We start from the raw sequence: 17,287 nt of genomic DNA, 5'->3' as shown, positions 1-17,287 counted from the left end.
AAAGAAGGAACCATACATAAACAACATCCATTCTGCACATATTACAACAGCATGGCTCTGTAGTAAAAGAGTCTGGGTGCTAAAGTGGACTGCCTGCAGTCCAGACCTGTCACCCATTGAAAACGTTTGGTGCACTGTGAAATGAAAAATACGACAATGGAGACCCCGAACAGTTGAGCAGCTAAAATCCCAGATCAAACTGGGAAAAGTTCGAACTACAGTTTTCAAAACTACAGCAATTGGTCTCCTCAGTTCTCAAACGCATACAGAGTTTTGTTAAAAGAAGAGGTTATGCAACACAGTGGTAAGCATACCTCTGTCCCTATATATCTTTCCAAAAACAATAAAATGTCTCTGTTTCAATATTTGATATGTTGTCTTAGTTTTTCCTATTGTCCTTTCAGCATAGGGATTAAATGATTTCCACATCCTTGCATTCTGTTTTTATTTACATTTTACGCAGCATCCCACATTTTTTGGAAACAGGGTTGTACAATCTTCATGTTATCAAAAAAGTCTCAAAATCAAGTTCAACACTGCCTTCATGTCACCAAGATGTTTGGAAGGGCTGCACGAATTAAGGCATTACTGAGGCATTACAATAATGTTTACTTTTGGCAATGCGCACCATCGCCATGTTAGGCCACAAAACAAGACTAGATACAAGGATAAGCATCTGACACCCACAGAAAATATGGTGGTGGGGCTGTTTAGCTACTAATAGATCAGGGGCTCTTGTTAATATCAATGGCATAATGAATTCCACAAAGTACCAGTACCAGAATGTTTTACAACTGAAATTACAATCTCAGTATCTACAATCTCAGACTGTAATGAAATTATATACATGTGGTTTGGATGGAATGGGACATCCTCAAGTGCAAACCTGTGACATGGTTCTTGGAAAGTGCTGCATTGAGGAGTAGTCCAAGGTCTTATCAGACTTTACAAGAAGAGGCTCAGTGCTGTTATCCATTCCAGTGGATTTTTTTTTACAAAATACTGATTGTGGGGGTGAAATGTTTTTTGTTAATAAAAATACTATACTACTATGTATGCCTCTACCAGGTTTGCACACTTTTTTCTTTGTGGATCCTTTCAAGCTGTCAGATTACATGGTGAGCATCAGTGAATTGAAATCTTCAGTTCTTCAGGGTTGCTTGAAGCCACTCCAATGTTCTCTTTGCAGTGTGTTTTGGGTTGATGTTGTGCTAAAATAATTATAGTTGCCGCAGTCTGAGGACCTCTGCATTCTGGATTAGGTTTTCTTCAAGGACCTCTGTGTATTTCTCTCTGTTCATCCTTCCCTCAATTCTGACCAGTTTCCTAGTGCCTGCCCCTGAGAAGTATCCCCATAGCGTGATGCTCCCATCGCCAAACTTCACCATATGAATGGTATTAGACAGGTGATAAGCAGTACCTAATACATTTTTGCCGAATGTAGCTCTTGGCATTCAGGCCAAATGGTTGGACTGCAGATTATTTTTCCTTGTGCTATTCAGGCAGCGTATTATATGCCTTTTACTCATGAGTGGCTTCCATCTAGAAACTCCCATGAACATGATCGGTGAAGGGCCGCAGAGATATTTGTTCTTCTGGTAGATTCTCCCATCCTTGCCGAGAAACTTTAAAGCTCTGTTTAAGTGGCCATTCGGTTCATGGTCACCTTGACCAAGGCCCTTCTTGCTTGGATACAGTATGGACAGATAGCAAGCTCTAGGAACGGTCTTGTTGGTTCCAACATTCTTCCATTTTACAATGATGGAGGCCACTGTGCTCCTGGGAACTTTCAATGCTATAGCAATTCCTTTTGACAAATATTTTATGAGGTCTACAGATTTCATTGGACTTGATGGCTTGGATTTTGCTTTGACATTCACAGTGTGAGACCTTATAGGGGTGTTTCTTTCTAAATCATCAATCAACTGAATTTGCCACAAATGCACTCCAAATTTCTAGAGATATTTTAAGGATAATCAATGGAGACAGGATGCATTCCCAGCTCAATTTGGAGTGTCATGGCATAGGGTCCAAATCCTTATATTTGAGATATTTCAGTTTTTTGTATTTGCCATTATAAAAATACACTGAACAAAACGCAACACTAGTTTTTTCCCCCATTTATCATGAGCTGAACTCAAAGATCTAAGACTCTCTATGTACACAAAAGGCCTATTTCTCTCAAATATTGTTCACAAATCTGTCTGAATCTGTGTTAGTGAGCACTTCTCCTTTGCCGAGATAATCCATCCACATCACAGGTGTGGCAAAGATGCTGATTAGACAGCATGATTATTTTAGAGTGGCTTTTTCTGTGGCCAGCCTAAGGCACACCTGTGCAAAAATCAGTATATTTAATTATAAATTGTGTATTATAACATAACAAAAACAGGAGAAAGAGTAGGGGTCTTAACACCTTCACAGTATGTTCAACACAGTCATTCAGGAATCACAATGAACTCTCCAGTAGAATTGTATCATTGGCTTCTTTAGTTGGTTTCCTGTTCTTTTCAGGGATGCATGGGCACTTTATTCTGTAGGGAGGTTTAACCAACTATTAAAACATTGTTTTCTTTCATCAACATCAGTTGCAGTATTAGAGGTTTGCTCACCGCGCTTGTTCATGCATCTGCTGAATGGTCTCTGGCAGTGGACGGCCAAAGGTCTCTGGTAAAAAGGGAATAGTCATCGCTGACAGAACAAGCAGACTTCCCAATAGAATGTATGGCAAATACTTATAATAAGTACCTTCAGAGGGACAGAGAGAGAAAAAGAACACTCATTCATGTCTTTTTCAAACAAGGCAAGGGACCTCACACAATACACGTACAGTACATGACCAGCATGACATATGTGAATGTAGCACTTGAAAACCACTGTGTGGAATTTAACTTATCACCTACCGAAGGTGAAGATGTAAGGAGCAATGATACTGCCTACTCGAGAGATCATGGCACAGAAGCCTAAAGCAGTGTTCCTGATCACTGTGGGATACAGCTCTGCAGTATAGGCAAACACCAACCCAGTACCAGTGGCCAAGCCAAATTTACCCATCATCTCTAGGGCAATGGACAGGCTAGGTACACCTGACCCAGAAAGAAAATATGTTAATCAAAGACACTGTTTGGGATATGTTTGCACCTTTTAATGGTTACTATAGTGAAGGGGGTGCCCAGAGCTAATTTAGTCTCTGCATGCATTCCAAAGGGCACCTTACTTGGTGGCACCAGCTGGATGAAGTAGAGTGCTGCTCCTCCTAGCAGCATACTAGCAGAGGTAGACAGCCTTCTGGGTAGGTAGCGCAGTAGGAGCCAGCTGCTGATGTAAGCAGGGACCTCAATGGCAGCAGAGATAAAGCAGTTGATGTAAGGGTCTCCGTGGAGACGGGATGTGTTGAGTGATATGCAGAAGTATCCCATGCTCAGAGTGAACCTGGGGAAGTACAGCAGATAGCACAGGAAGTGTCAAAAACGTTTCAGCCCTTCAGAAATACTTCTTAACCAATCAATCAATTAAATGTATCCCATTCTTGAGTTGAAAAGCAGGACTGTTCAGTGTTGTTAAGACATTTTATCTCAGTAAAATTTGGATTTACATTACCCAGTTATGGAAATGTGGAAGTCGGGCATTTACCAAAGTTTCACAGAGAATTGGATGTAATGGCATTATGAATGGAATATACATAAAAAACGTAAGAATAAAAATTTTCAAACAAAAAGAATGTCTTGCCTGGAAAGATTCTCAATATCATGCTGCTTATGTCTTTCCTCATCTCCTTCCAAAGGTCCCCTCAGACTTTTCAACAAATTCACAGATGAAAATCTTTCCACGGCAAGATATTTGTAGCTGCTTGTACATCTTTATTTAGGGTTTTTTGTGTGCACAATGACAGTACATCCAGTAACTGCTCAGCAATTCATTTGTCTCTGTTGCACACAAGCTAACATTCTTACTCAAGCTACATTCACACAAGGGATGTTACAGAAGATTTTAGATGAAATGGTCAACCCTGTTATTTCACCGTAACCAATTACTTTATTTTGGATTTGTGAACTGTCGTGGATGGATGCTCACCAAACTAGAGAAATTATAAGAGTGGTTTTACAAATGCTGCAGGGTCTTAGGAGGTCTAGTGGACTATGGCGTTCTTCAGGTTTAGGTTTTTCTTCACTCTGTAAAACACAGTGGCACATCCTATGTGGGATGTTGAGTAATTCAGTCAGACTAAATACCATTTCAAATGTTAATTGAACATTTCAGTTGTTCTTCTTTAACTGGTGCAATGCTAACTGACAGTTCATAATGAACCACTGTTTTCATGTCATAGAGACTTTGAAAATCATAATTTCATGATGTTAATCAGGTTGCACTGGCTCAGTGTTTTAACCCAAAGGAAAGGGGTACCTCTGACTCCTCAAAGATGACCTCCGGTGCCGTGACCCGGTTCTTCCTGGCAGCTTCTCTCAGTATGACCTCAGCCTCCTCCACTCTCCCTTGAGAGAGCAGCCATCTGGGAGACTCTGGGATAAACCTGTTTGATTTCAAAATAAATGTTGCATTAATGCACTACTATTAATACTACAATATTCAAAAGGTTTGAGGAAGGATTATAATATATGGTTGCAACATTACATTTCTTTTTAAAGTATTTTACTCCATATACAGCTTATATCTCATGTGAAAATGCACACATGCTTAAGACATTTTAGTGAATAAAGACTTTCTGTGACAGTTGGTGGATGTCTGAAGTGTTTTACCAGGAGGGTAAAACTTACCACCAGAGGGGGATGTATACCAGCCCAGGCACTGACATTGCTAGCAGGAGGGACCTCCAGTCTCGCAAGAAAAATGCAAGGACAGGAAGCATCATGTAGCCAAAGGCAAAGAACAGACATACCCCCAAGGAAACGTACAGGACACGCAAAGAGCCCGTCAAGATTTCTGAGCCTTAAAAATAAAGAAATACAAACCTTAGAAGCTTTATTCCTTCTTTACTATATTTCCATTGAGACTGCGAGAATGTAAATTGTTTAAACCTCTGAACTGCATGACATACCCAGTACGAATGCCGCAATATAGTTGGATATTTGCCCTAGTCCCACAATGAAGAAGAGGACTGAAAACATTTCCCAAGACTGCGTGAAGACTTGAACAAAAGTAAAGAGTGTCTGGACCACCATGGTCCCAAAAAGTACAGGCTTTCGCCCAAACCTGTAAACACACGAATGGCATAGTGATCAGTAATCATCGTCTGCTCATGTTTCAATGATTGAGAGTCTTTTTTTTCCAAATAATTCCTCTCCACTCGGTAGGGCACTAGTATTGCCTGTAGGTAAAACGTAATTCAGGATAAAGCAAAAAGGGAGTGATTTAGGATTAAGTCTTGATTGTTAATGTTAAGTGTTAATGTTCATCATGAGGTTGAGTACCAGTCAGAAAGCTGCCCAGAGAAGAAGGAGCCACACAGCACTCCAAGGAAGTACAAAGAGGAAGTGAATGGCTGTTTCCAACTCTCACTGCACACCAGATCAAACTGAAACACAACAATATTTAGTGAAGCATGAAGAGAAACAAAGAATGTTAAAATTACTTGATGCAGAGTCAGTGGTGCAGATGTTAGTGAATCATCTGGTAATCCCACTTGGACAAATAAAGTTAAGAAATACTGGAGCCATTGAAGAGTTCTATGTTTGTCTATGTTATGTTTCTTGAAATGTCGTGTGTGTCAAAATGTTGCTGATGAAAGTGTCTTTTGGAAAATGTTCACACCTCAGACTGATGTGGTGGTCACATGATATTGAATGTAATTAATTATTCTGCAAGTAGAATGATATTTTAAAGTCATAAAGTGTAACTAATGTACCTTGATCTTTTTGAACATATTCCATAGTAAATTAATCACATGACTTTCAACATGTCAAAGGGTCCATGCATAATCGAGGACACAGCTTGGATCTATCTATAATATTTCTGAATATGATTATTCTTGATGTCTTAATGTCTCAAATATTCCTGCTATCATTATCTGATCATTACTGCATTTTCTTTGATATGTTTATTATTCCTGAGATTCGTATCAGATCAGATACTGTTAAAAAAGGTAAATGAATGAGAACAATAAAGGACTCTTTATGAAGGCTATCTCACTGTCACCAACATCATGTGACAACCGCACTTCAAATCTGTTAAAGTCAGCAAGGTCATAAAAAAATGTTGCACATTGTTTTGGTGGGCTGTAAATGATTAATAGCAGACCATGAGAAGTGCATTTCAATACAGCTGGCAGATTTTGAAAAGACACTAAATCTCCAAATTATATTTTCTTGATTTAAAATATGTCACTAAACAAGGTAGTTACTCTGCCCCCTTTCCTGTGAGCTTTAACATTATCTATTAATTATTAATTTGGGGGAGTAATCAAGGGTCCAATCAGTTATCAGGTGGGGCAAGTGCCCCTGCATCAGGTGGCACACCCCCTACATCTACCAGTGCTCACCTCAGTGACTATGGTAGACTGATAGATGTCATCGCTGTAGGTCCATCCATCCACACAGCGCTCCTGATCCACCTGAGTGAGGTTGATGTCCAGTCCAGGAATGTATCCCAGAGCAGACAGGTTTCGGACTACGTCCAGCCTGTATCTGCTACACTTGCTATTTTCCTCACGACCATTTTCCACCTCAATTGGAATTATTGCTTTCCTCCATACCTCACTCAGGTTTTTGGCATCTGGGATAAAACAGTGGTGTGTGGGGCTGTCCCCTAGAAAAATCACAGAGAAGGCACTGAATCCATTGGGAATTATGCTGACACCCAGCAAGAAAAAGACAGTCAGTTGAAAGGGTCCCCACTGTCCCAGGAAGGCTGTTGTTTCCTCAAAGTCTCTCATCCTGCCACATACAGCCTCCTCCTGCTACTGTTTGGTTTTATAGTAACATGTAACAGTGACTACTCCTTGACCTTAACAGTTTCCTCACCTAATCCCAAGTATAATCACTGAACTTTATTGCAGCCAATGACAGGGTTGCCAGATGGGGAGGTTTCCTGCAATTGGGTTGTTTTTAATGACAGTGTGCGAGCCAGAATGGGCTTGGGCTGGACAATAACAGATAAGTATGTCTTGAAAAAATTGCATTCAGGCGTTTCTTTTTGTGGAGTCTGCGGGTGACTGGGCGATTTACAGTCAATGAAATCTAGCAACTTGGGCGCATTCTTCCAAATCTCTGTTCTAGTCTTTGTCCATATATTAACCAAACATGCAACCTGTTTCCCCTAACACACATTTCCCTCAGTAAAAAGTTACACAGAAGCAATATGCATTTAAATAACATCTAAATATGTAGATACACTGATGCGCTGAGACAGCTTGACAATAGGATGAACACGTGTGCCCAGCCATTCATGACAGAGGAAATGTTTCCCTGCCTCAATCTAGCTAAAGAATGTGTCTTCTTCTATAATAAAATGTTGTGCAACTTTTCTTTAAGGTGCATGCTGCCACCTACTGGATGGGGAGTATGTAACCATTCAGAAAGGAAAGTAATCAAATATGTTTATTTGGGGGTAAACTTAGAGTTACAGTTCCTGCTAGCAGCAGGATATAAGGCTGGTAGGAATTACAAGGCTGGTAATAATTACAACTAAACACAAAGATTTCATGGGCAGAAAAAAAGCGTAACCAATATAGTCTCGTTTTTGACACGAGGTCTATGGGTGTGGTGCGTAGGCCCTCTCAGACATCGTATACCTCGTCAGTCGGATTAAAAGCACCAAATAGCTAATGTGATTCCTTCCTGCTTGAAGTAACAGTCGCCCTCTTCCAACTGCCTGGTGGTCAATCCCTGGTGGACACATTTTATTAGGATTAGTTAAGAATCCAAGAGAGAAAATAAATCCCGAAACTTAATAAAAAATTATTTTCCACAAAACAAGGTAATATCACCTTCCATGTTAAAAGCTTTTGGGAAATCTGATATTTTTTGGTGTTTTAATCTGCTCATTTCCAGACCACAGTCCTGGTTCCTTCTCAGAAAAATTGTTATGTATTAAAAAAAAAAAAAACTTTTAAAAACAACATAATATGAAATGATTACAAAATATATAATGATGCTTACACCCTCTATAGTTTTCAATGACACAAGTTAGCAAAATAATATATTCATAACATTTATAGTATTACCAGTTGTTGAGAGTAATAACTGTACAATAGCAGTTTTTTGACAGTTTTTCTTCATTGAACAGTGCAAACTTTTTTGCTTACCTGCTGTCCAGACTGATTTTGATCATCATCTTGACTCATATATGTCATAAATGCAAGATAGATACTCTTACCTGATCCAGTATGAGAGCTACTTTTTAAAAATAAAAATAAAAACATTTCTGGAGGTATGTAGTTTTTGCCTCAATTTCAGATAGACACAGACTCCTCATCAATATTTGGTAATATTTTTAAAGAATAATATAGATTTTTCAGGCAATCCATTATGTGATGTGTCCTCCAAATCTAATGCTGATCTGGCTCTAAAATGTATTTTATTGTGACCTTTGAGAGTAGTTCAGTGCCTGGAGTGACAAACCTGCCTTGTTGGGATGTTTGCAGGTGAACCATGGCCATTGATAATTTCCTTCTGTACTGTGAGCTTGTATTTTCAACAACACGACCTGTGCAGTAGATGGTGCTCCTGATTCAGAAGTGATTCAAAAATTATGTGGGTGCTTATGTTTTTCCTGTTTCACAGAGTTTTCAGATGTTGTCTATTCTTAGACATTAATGTTTCTGATAGTGACAAATGGGTGAAGTCTTTGATTGTTGTTGTGGTGGCAAGAATCCTACAGAGAAAATAAAGAGAGATTGAAGATGGAGGAGAAGGAAGAGGAGGTAAAGGGTTATAGGATTACTTCTTTGTAGTTCTCTATACGGTCTACTAAGCTTTACATCATTTACTGAATCTCCCTGTACACTAACCTTCTCTGATCCACTTCTTTGTCTCTCTCTGTCTCTTTTCTCTGTATCTCTCTCAAAATCTATCTATTTCTCTGTATCTCTCACTGCCTCTCTCCCTTAACATCTACAGTCCAGTCCATAAGGTTTTGGACAGTGTCACAAGTTAATTTGTTTTGGCATTGTGCTCCAGCATGTCGGATCTTATATGAAACAATGGCCATAATAGGTTAATAATAGGTTAAAGGGCTGCATTATGTTGAGAGTATTTACACTGATAAACAGTGAACCATTTTAGAGAACCAAAAGTTGAACATAATGGCCTGATACTGTCCACACTGTCTCGTCAGACGGCTCTCATCGCCACTGGGATGTCCTCTCTCCAATGCCATTCGGGGGCGGAGTCACTGGCTTACTGTTGTTTCTCTGTTGCAGCCCTCAAGCAATGGGAGTGAACTCTGTGGGCGATACTCGGCCCTCTTTCAGGGTGGTTGTGGTTGGTTGGTGTCTCTTTGGTTGATGCTTGGTAATGCGGGTGGATTGACTTCCTGCCTGTTGGGCCCTGTCCGGGGCCTCCCCCGGATAGCTTGTTGGCTTGTTTCCACTGGTGCCAAACACTGGTGTTTTACCCTAAATTCCAGAAATGTTTCTGTTTCCATTGACAAGGGCCAGTGGCGGCCCGGCTCTTACTTGGTGCCAAGCCCCAGAATTTAGGCCTTTGGCGGGGTTTACGGGTTGACACGTTAAGTGCATGATATGCTATTCAAATAGCAATGTGTAGCCTATCATTTGCTGAGTCTTTAGGCCTCTCGTAATGGTTTTCATCCGATCTATTAAACAGATCCCTGGTAAAATAAAGAAAATAAACTAACAGTACAGGGACTCACATCGCAAAGAGTTGGAATAACCGAAGATGGTACGATGCCTTTGACTCAATAGAAGATGGTACGATGCCTTTGACTCAATAGAAGATGGTACGATGCCTTTGACTCAATAGAAGATGGTACGATGCCTTTGACTCAATAGAAGATGGTACGATGCCTTTGACTCAATAGAAGATGGTACGATGCCTTTGACTCAATAGAAGATGGTACGATGCCTTTGACTCAATAGAAGATGGTATGATGCCATTGACTCAATAGAAAGAGCGCTGAGACCGAGATGTAGCCTGCAGAACCTATAACAACACAAATTACCTCAGAATTCCCCCAGATCCTTGTGTTAAAGGTAGATAGTTTTGACAAACTACTTAAACTAAATAATTAATACACTGGCTTACAGTTGCAGTTTCATAAGTGTAAGTGGAGAAGGAGCCGGTCACTGGAGTTTGAGGTAGAAATTAGTTGTATTACTCAAGTTCAAACGCCGTATTGTAAACAAACTGAGCATGGTGTTGTTGTTTATTTGACTACCAGAACAATATTGCCTATTATTTTTCATAACTGGAAAACCAAATTGTGTTGTTTACTCCTCTTTCCCCACCTGAGCCCCTCCTTAAGTCCTTGACTTTTCCTCGAAATAGGAAAGTCTAGAGCCAACATTAGCATAAATCACCGGTGTAGCCCTGGTACCGTGGTAAAACCCCAGTGGAAATGCACCAAGAGTCACTGGACCCCCCCGTCTTGTGGCTGTGTGTTTTGTAAAAGTACTTTTTGAAAGTTGTTCATGTAAAAGGGGCATTATAAATGCATTTGATTGATTTATTGATTGATTCAGTGAGTGTGAGTACTTTTTTGAATTTGAGCAGAAAATATGGTTCAACACAGAACACCCTCTCTGACTTATTTTACAGATATCTTGGTATGCCAGGTCAGATTTTCCTTTTGCCATTACTGTGGTACTCGTCTTTTCTATATTTGTCTTGTTAATCTCATTCCAGAACTCCACAGGCTCTTTTGTTTTGGTAGACTCTGCTGGTGTAGGAGTGTGGATTTATATAATGGAATAGGGAAGACTGGGAATTTTTAGGAATTCTTATGAAAACAATTGTCAGTCCATGCAGTCTATCTCGTATTTGAAAATGAAAATATGATTTAAAAAATGAATATTAGGCCAAATTACATACAGTCACCTTCTATTTCTGTGTATTTCAACACATACATGTTTTACCATCTAAGAACTCTGAAAGTGCGGTTACTCTTTTTAAAGTTGTTTTTAATAAAAGATATTTGAAGCTGATTGTTCAATTTACATTGTGTTTACCATCCTCAAATGTTAGAAACAACGAACATTTAAGGATCCCCATGGTTCTTATGAACTATTTGGAAGTAATAGTATACATGAGTTGTTTGGAATAGCTATTACAGGAACCTTTATTTCTTCATTTAATTTTACGGGCGACTGCTGTGGAGACAGAGACGGGCTTTCCCCGCAGCATGCCTCAGTTCTGAAAACATGTGGCTTGGGAATAATTTTTGTTACGACTCTAAATAATCAAATCAGCTGGCCTCTGTTAAGGCAATTACTCTATTTAGCTGCTCCCATGGCGCTGGTTTCCCTCTGTCCATCCAGGCTGGGCTCAGTCACTACCTCAGTAAGGCTGGCAGTCATCCAAATGAGAAAGTGGAACAGGATTGAAGTGTAAAGGTACTAACTCACATTTAGCAGCCCTCTTTTTGTCTGGAACTGGATGCCTGGAACTCTAATATGATTGCCTGGCTATTTAGAATAATACCCATTTGATATGATGGTAGATGGAAAATTATATGACTTCTTTCCAATGTACTCTCATGGTTGAGAGAAGTGACTTGGTGTCCTAAATGACAAAAAGCCTATAGTGCTTTGGCCAAATGTAATGCATTATATAGGGAATAGGGTTTTATTCACAACCCTGTTTCCAAAAACAATGGGATGCTGGCTAAAATGCTAATAAAAATAGAATGCAATAATGTGTAAATCATTTATCCCTGTATTTTATTGAAAATAGTACAAAGATGACATATCAAATGTTAAAACTGAGAAATGTTCTTGTTTTTGGAAAAAGACATGCCTATTTTGAATTTGATGCCAGCAACATGTTTCAAAAAAGTTGGGACAGGGGCATGTTTAACACAGTGTTGCATCACCTCTTCTTTTAACATTACTCTGTAAGCGTTTAGGAACTGAGGAGACCAATTTCTGTAGTTTTAAAAAGTGAAATGTTTTCCCATTTTGCTTGATATAGGATTGCAGCTACTCAACAGTTCGGGTCTCCTTTGTCTTATTTTCTGTTCCATAATGTGCCAAATGTTTTCAATGGGTGACAAAAGGCAGGCAGGACTGCAGGCAGGTCAGTTTAGCACACAGACTATTTTACTACGGAGCCATGCTGTTGTAATATGCGCAGAATGTGGTTTGACATTGTCTTGCTGACATAAACAATGCCTTCTCTGAAAAAGATGTTGTCTGTATGGCAGACAACGGCATATGTTGCTCTAATGCTGGCTTTTGAGCTGTCCGCTGATAACAAGCCGGATGGTCCCTCTCCTCTTTAGCCCGGAGGACACTGCGTCCATGATTCCCAAAAGTAACTTCAGATTTTGATTTGTCAGACCACATGACAGTTTTCCACTTTGCCTCAGTCCATCTTAAGCTTGGGCCCAGACTAGACGGTGGTGTTTCTGGATCTTGTTTATATATGGTTTCTTTGCATGGTAGAGTTTTAACTTACATTTATGGATGCGGCGATAAACTATGTTCACAGACAATGGTTTTTGGAAGTGTTCCTGAGCCGATGCAGTGATGTCCACTAAAGAATTGTATCTGTTTTTAATCCAGTGCTGCCTGAGGGCCCAAAGATCATGGCCATCCAGTATTGGTTTTCAGCCTTTTCCCTTGTGTACAGTGATTTCTCCAGATTCTTTGACATTGAGAAACGTTATTTTTTACCAGCTATTTGCCAGCGCAGTCTTTCACAGTGAATATCATTTTATATTGTTTTGACATTCCTTTTGGGTATTCTGTCCCAATAAATGTTCGACCACCCCACTATTACACCAATTATTCAGGGTCCCCTCCAGTGTTAGCTCTCATGATTTACTTTGCGTACTGTATTGACTTCACTGTCAAGAGGTACCGGTTGGTCAGCAGATACCAGTCAGTCCTATCCACTCATCGTTGGTTAGCAATGCTTCTTGTTGTAGTTTGAATCAAAATATATCTTCCACTTATTAGTCCACCAGCTGCCCTTCCCACCCCTCCCTTCCATGCCCTTCCCCCTCAACATGTTTTATTATTTGTTTGGAGTTTGTCTTAGTGGTAGGTAGATAGTGGGCTCAAGGTCCAGAGACATTGTTATGGACGTAGCCTTGCACTAATTGAACAAAATGGTCCGCTTTTTTACTTCTCAGGGCCACTGAAACAAAGGGCTCTTATCAGCAACAAAGGGGTGTTTAAGTCTTTACTGTTTCAGCACCACTCAACAACCAAGAAGAGGTCTATCTTGGGTAAGCCAGTTTGGCAAAGGAGCAGTAAAACAGCCTCTATTTACCATACCGCTACACACAGAATGGACAGAAAAACAGCCACACTTCACCTTCCAGTTTGTCTGCTCCCAAATGGTCCTGAATTCAGTCTAAGAAAACCAGAAAAGGAACCAGGCAAGCCTAGTTCAGCAGGCCCGCAATTAAAAGCAATAAATGTGGTTGCCCTCATTGGATTCAAAACCAGGCTTCCCACATAAGTGGCTGTGTCTCTAACCACTACACCACAGTGCTATACATTTGCCCAGTGTCGGTATAGCGTCTCGACGTTAGATCATTTTGTCACACATTAACATCACGCCAAGTTTGAATATTTCGCTAGACACAATTAAGCATTGTATTAAACTGACTAACGTTTCTTATTAAATTTACTTCCACCACAAATTGCATCTATGAAATGTATGGCTTTTGCCACTGGCCGTTTTAACAGCTTATTATCCAGTAATAGGCTTACTAGTATCTAACTTACTACATGGAATAGTCATAAGAATTGAGCAATTTCTGGCGTGACTGAATATGCACTTTACAATGCCAAAGCCATTTCATTGCACAACATTTTTAGATTTTCTTTAATAAGTGAATTACATTAATACAATAACTATGAATATAATTGACAATAACTGACTTTTTCGTCAAGTGAAAAGACGAGAGAATCGTGGAAGCACTTACTCTTTTACTGCCCAAAGAGTTTTGATCTAGCCTATATTACCCCAAAAAGCATGCACGGATTCATACTTAGAAAATCCAACAGAAATAATCGCAATATAACCAGTTTTCAGTTTTATTTTAGGCTTATTATAACACAGTTCCTGAAGGTTGTAGCCAGGCTTACTATAATGTAGATACTGAAGGTTGTAACCAGTGAAACTTTTTGTCTATCCTGACCCAAAAAGCATGCATACTTTTCAGTTTTATTTTAGGCTTATTATAACACAGTTCCTGAAGTTTGTAGCCAGCAAAACATTTTTATATCCTGAACAAATCCTAATGCATACTTTACTTTGACGAGATTTCAACACAGGACCTATTGGTTGTAGGTCTGCATCTCTAACCACTACGCTATTTAACCAGGGGTTGCCAACTAGTCAGTCCGTCACTCAGAGACATTCGCTAGTCAGTCAGTCAGTCAGTAAGAGACATTCGCTCTTCTTGGCTGGCTCCGCTTATGCGGTCCGGCAAAAATATTATTGGAGGGTCCTTTAGGGGTTCTTCCAAGAACAACTTAAATGGGTTCTTCAAATTATCCCTTTTGAAGGGTCCCTCAAAGAATATTTGATGAAACTTTTGGAGTAGACTGTTGGTCGTTCATATAGTTCTTTGAGTAACAAGTTTGAGTAACATTGTTTTTTTCACTGCCATTTCACATATTACCTTGAAGAACTCATAAATGTTTGTCAGTTTCAAAGTGAAGGATATTCCAATATTTAAAATATTTTGGAGTGTAGGGCACTGGGTAAAAGTAGTGTACTGTATGGGAAATAGGGTGCTCTTTGTTCCGCAGTATTACCCTCCTGACATACTCATTTCACCACAGCACGTGTTTCAAGTCCAAGTCAGTAACTACACACGTAATCAGGTCTAGGAAAACAGTGGAAGTGAATTTTGCATAAAGAATTCATTTAAAATATGATTTTTTGAAGGCAGTCCAATTCAGATTTTTTCTCACCCACTAATCACTATTTTTAGCAATCTCTGAATAAGAGCTTATGTGAAAATATCTGATATGATTGGTCAAAAGTCAATTGAAAGAAGCTTACTTTGTAAACCAAGTCCTAGTGTTCACATTACATGATGAAGTTCATAGTGACTCACTATATTGCCCATGTACAGTTTAAACCCCTGTTAACATTTGCTGACAGCATGCATACTTCAACCTAATTTTAGATTGTTTGTGCCCTAATGTTATTTTCCACAAATGAAATAAGAATGTGGGCAGGTTTATTCGAATATTCGAACCAAGAATTAAGAGGGTTGGAAAACAATGAATCAACATCTTGACTGAATACAGAGCTAATGGCCAACAGGTAGAGAGCAGTTAGCAGGTAGCTGAAAGTAGGGCCTATTTTGGTAGGCTTTTTGCCATCAGGCATCAGCCTGCCTCTATGGTCTGTTGCTGTGTTACTGTTCATGATGAAAACACCACAGTAATTCTAAACCGATCATTAGAGCACAACATTCAAATGACCGAGGACAAGTGAGGCATTATACGTTGATGTGTTCCTTTTTGGCCCATGGATGGTTATACCATGTTGAGGCAAGAACCTTAAATCGGGTTTAAGGTCTTTCTCTTAACCCCAACCACAACCCCAAGCCTAAAAGAAAACAAATAATCCTGAAACCTAATTCTAAACCCATTTGGGACTTTTAACCTAAACATAACTTTATGTTTAATGTATAAACATAGCCTTTTTTCTTGTGGGCACCAGCAACAAACACACCCAAATAAATGAAGTAAACAAAAACGTCTGAAATGCTCTGCACTGCCTTTTATGCTGTTTTGGTATATACCATTTAATGGTGTAACATATCCTCAGTACCTCTTGTTGTATACCCAGCTTTACTATTTACTATTGTATGTTTGCAACATGGACCCAGATGCTGTAGTGGCATATAACCCAACCATTACATTTTGTATTTATGATGGCATTCATTTCACATCTCAGATCAGAGCCTCAGAGCCGGCAGCCCTTAAAAGAGTTGTAGAGTATATGGGTTTGGCCGCAGAAGCAGCTGTTCTAGACTGAGTTCCACCGCAGTTTACAGGGGCTTCAGTTCTCTATTCAACGGGGTCCAAAGTCAGACTGTACTGCTTGGCTGAGAGGGCTTAGTCCGAGGGCTGTCTGCCAGACAGACCCAGTCGGGGCAGGCTCACTGTGGGGAGATTGATGGGAGAGAGAACTAAAACCAGCCTTTTTATACACAACATACACATGATTTATTTGTAGATGTCCTTCCACATAAAGACCCAGTAAAAAAGGTTCTCCCTTATGCTTTACTTTCAGAGCTGTCCTTAATCTAAACCAAATCTCTCTCTTTGTTTCTTCTCTGTTCTCTCTCTTCTCACTTTCTCTCTCCTCTCTTTACTCCCTTGCTTCTCTCTTCTCTCTTTTATTTCCTCTCTGTCCTCTACCTCTTCTCTCTCTAAAACAGGATCCTTCTTTCTCCTAAAAGGTGCCTGTGATCTCTGCCGACAGAGATTTCTGACTCAGCTCTTTTCACAATGTGGTGTATAAAAGACTGATTATTTCCTCTGAATACAAAAATCTTAATGCATTCAATTTTTTTGTTTGCTGAACACTCATAAGTATATACAGTGGGTATAGAAAGTCTACACGCCCCTGTTAGAATGCCAGGTTTTTGTGAATGTGACAAAGATAAATCATGTCATATATTTGTTCACTTTTAAGTGACGTATAATGTGAACAATTCAATTGAAAAACAAACTGGATAATGAAAAATAAAAACCTTACAATAACCTGGTTGCATAAGTGTGCACACCCTATTATAATTGGGGATGTGGCTGTGGTAAGAATTAACCAATCACATTCAAACCCATGTTGAATAGAAGTTATTACACATCTGCCATAATTTAAAGTGACTTTGATTAATCACAAATAAAGTTCAACTCTTCTAGTTGAATATTCCTGACATTTTATTAGTTGCATCTCAGAGCAAAGGCCATGGTCCGCAAAGAGCTTCCAAAGCATCAGAGGGATCTCATTGTTGAGATATCAGTCAGGAGAAGGGTACAAAATAATTTCCAAAGCCTTAGATATACCATGGAACTCAGTGAAGACAGTCATCACCAAGGGGAGAAAAATATGGCACAACGGAGAACTGGACATCCCTCCAAAATGTATGAAAAGACGAGTAGAAAACTGGTCAG

At 39.5% G+C, this 17,287-nt stretch overlaps 1 protein-coding gene across 3 annotated transcripts; it reads right to left on the bottom strand.

Annotated features, from left to right (window-relative positions):
- Window positions 1-2,322: 2,322 nt before the first annotated feature.
- LOC105028264 (solute carrier family 22 member 5) lies at window positions 2,323-6,931 on the bottom strand. Of its 3 annotated transcripts, none has more exons than XM_010900874.4 (10): window positions 6,497-6,931; window positions 5,430-5,533; window positions 5,057-5,211; window positions 4,776-4,947; window positions 4,405-4,531; window positions 4,075-4,172; window positions 3,218-3,432; window positions 2,904-3,086; window positions 2,613-2,748; window positions 2,323-2,534 (listed from the first exon to the last, which is right to left on the bottom strand). In XM_010900874.4, the coding sequence occupies exons 1-10, from the start codon at window positions 6,887-6,889 to the stop codon at window positions 2,450-2,452; spliced, it is 1,668 nt and encodes a 555-aa protein (XP_010899176.1). In that variant the 5' UTR covers window positions 6,890-6,931; the 3' UTR covers window positions 2,323-2,449. The 3 variants fall into 3 exon arrangements, with proteins under 3 accessions (XP_010899176.1, XP_019903740.1, XP_010899178.1); XM_020048181.3 differs by having other exon boundaries at window positions 2,613-2,667; XM_010900876.4 differs by lacking the exons at window positions 4,776-4,947; window positions 5,057-5,211.
- Window positions 6,932-17,287: the final 10,356 nt, after the last annotated feature.

Source organism: Esox lucius, chromosome 7, assembly GCF_011004845.1.
Source record: "Esox lucius isolate fEsoLuc1 chromosome 7, fEsoLuc1.pri, whole genome shotgun sequence".
In the NCBI taxonomy this organism is placed as follows: Eukaryota; Metazoa; Chordata; class Actinopteri; order Esociformes; family Esocidae; genus Esox; species Esox lucius.
Note: the sequence above shows the minus strand (reverse complement) of the source record. Positions and strands in the feature narration are given on the sequence as shown.

Coding starts and splice junctions, on each gene's coding strand:
- LOC105028264 (XM_010900874.4), bottom strand. CDS start 6,889: ATGAGAGACTTTGAGGAAACAACAGCCTTCCTGGGACAGTGGGGACCC. Junction 3,087..3,217: donor CATCCAGCTGGTGCCACCAA/GTAAGGTGCCCT, acceptor TTTCTGGGTCAG/GTGTACCTAGCCTGTCCATT. Junction 2,535..2,612: donor CAGATGCATGAACAAGCGCG/GTGAGCAAACCT, acceptor ACCTCCCTACAG/AATAAAGTGCCCATGCATCC.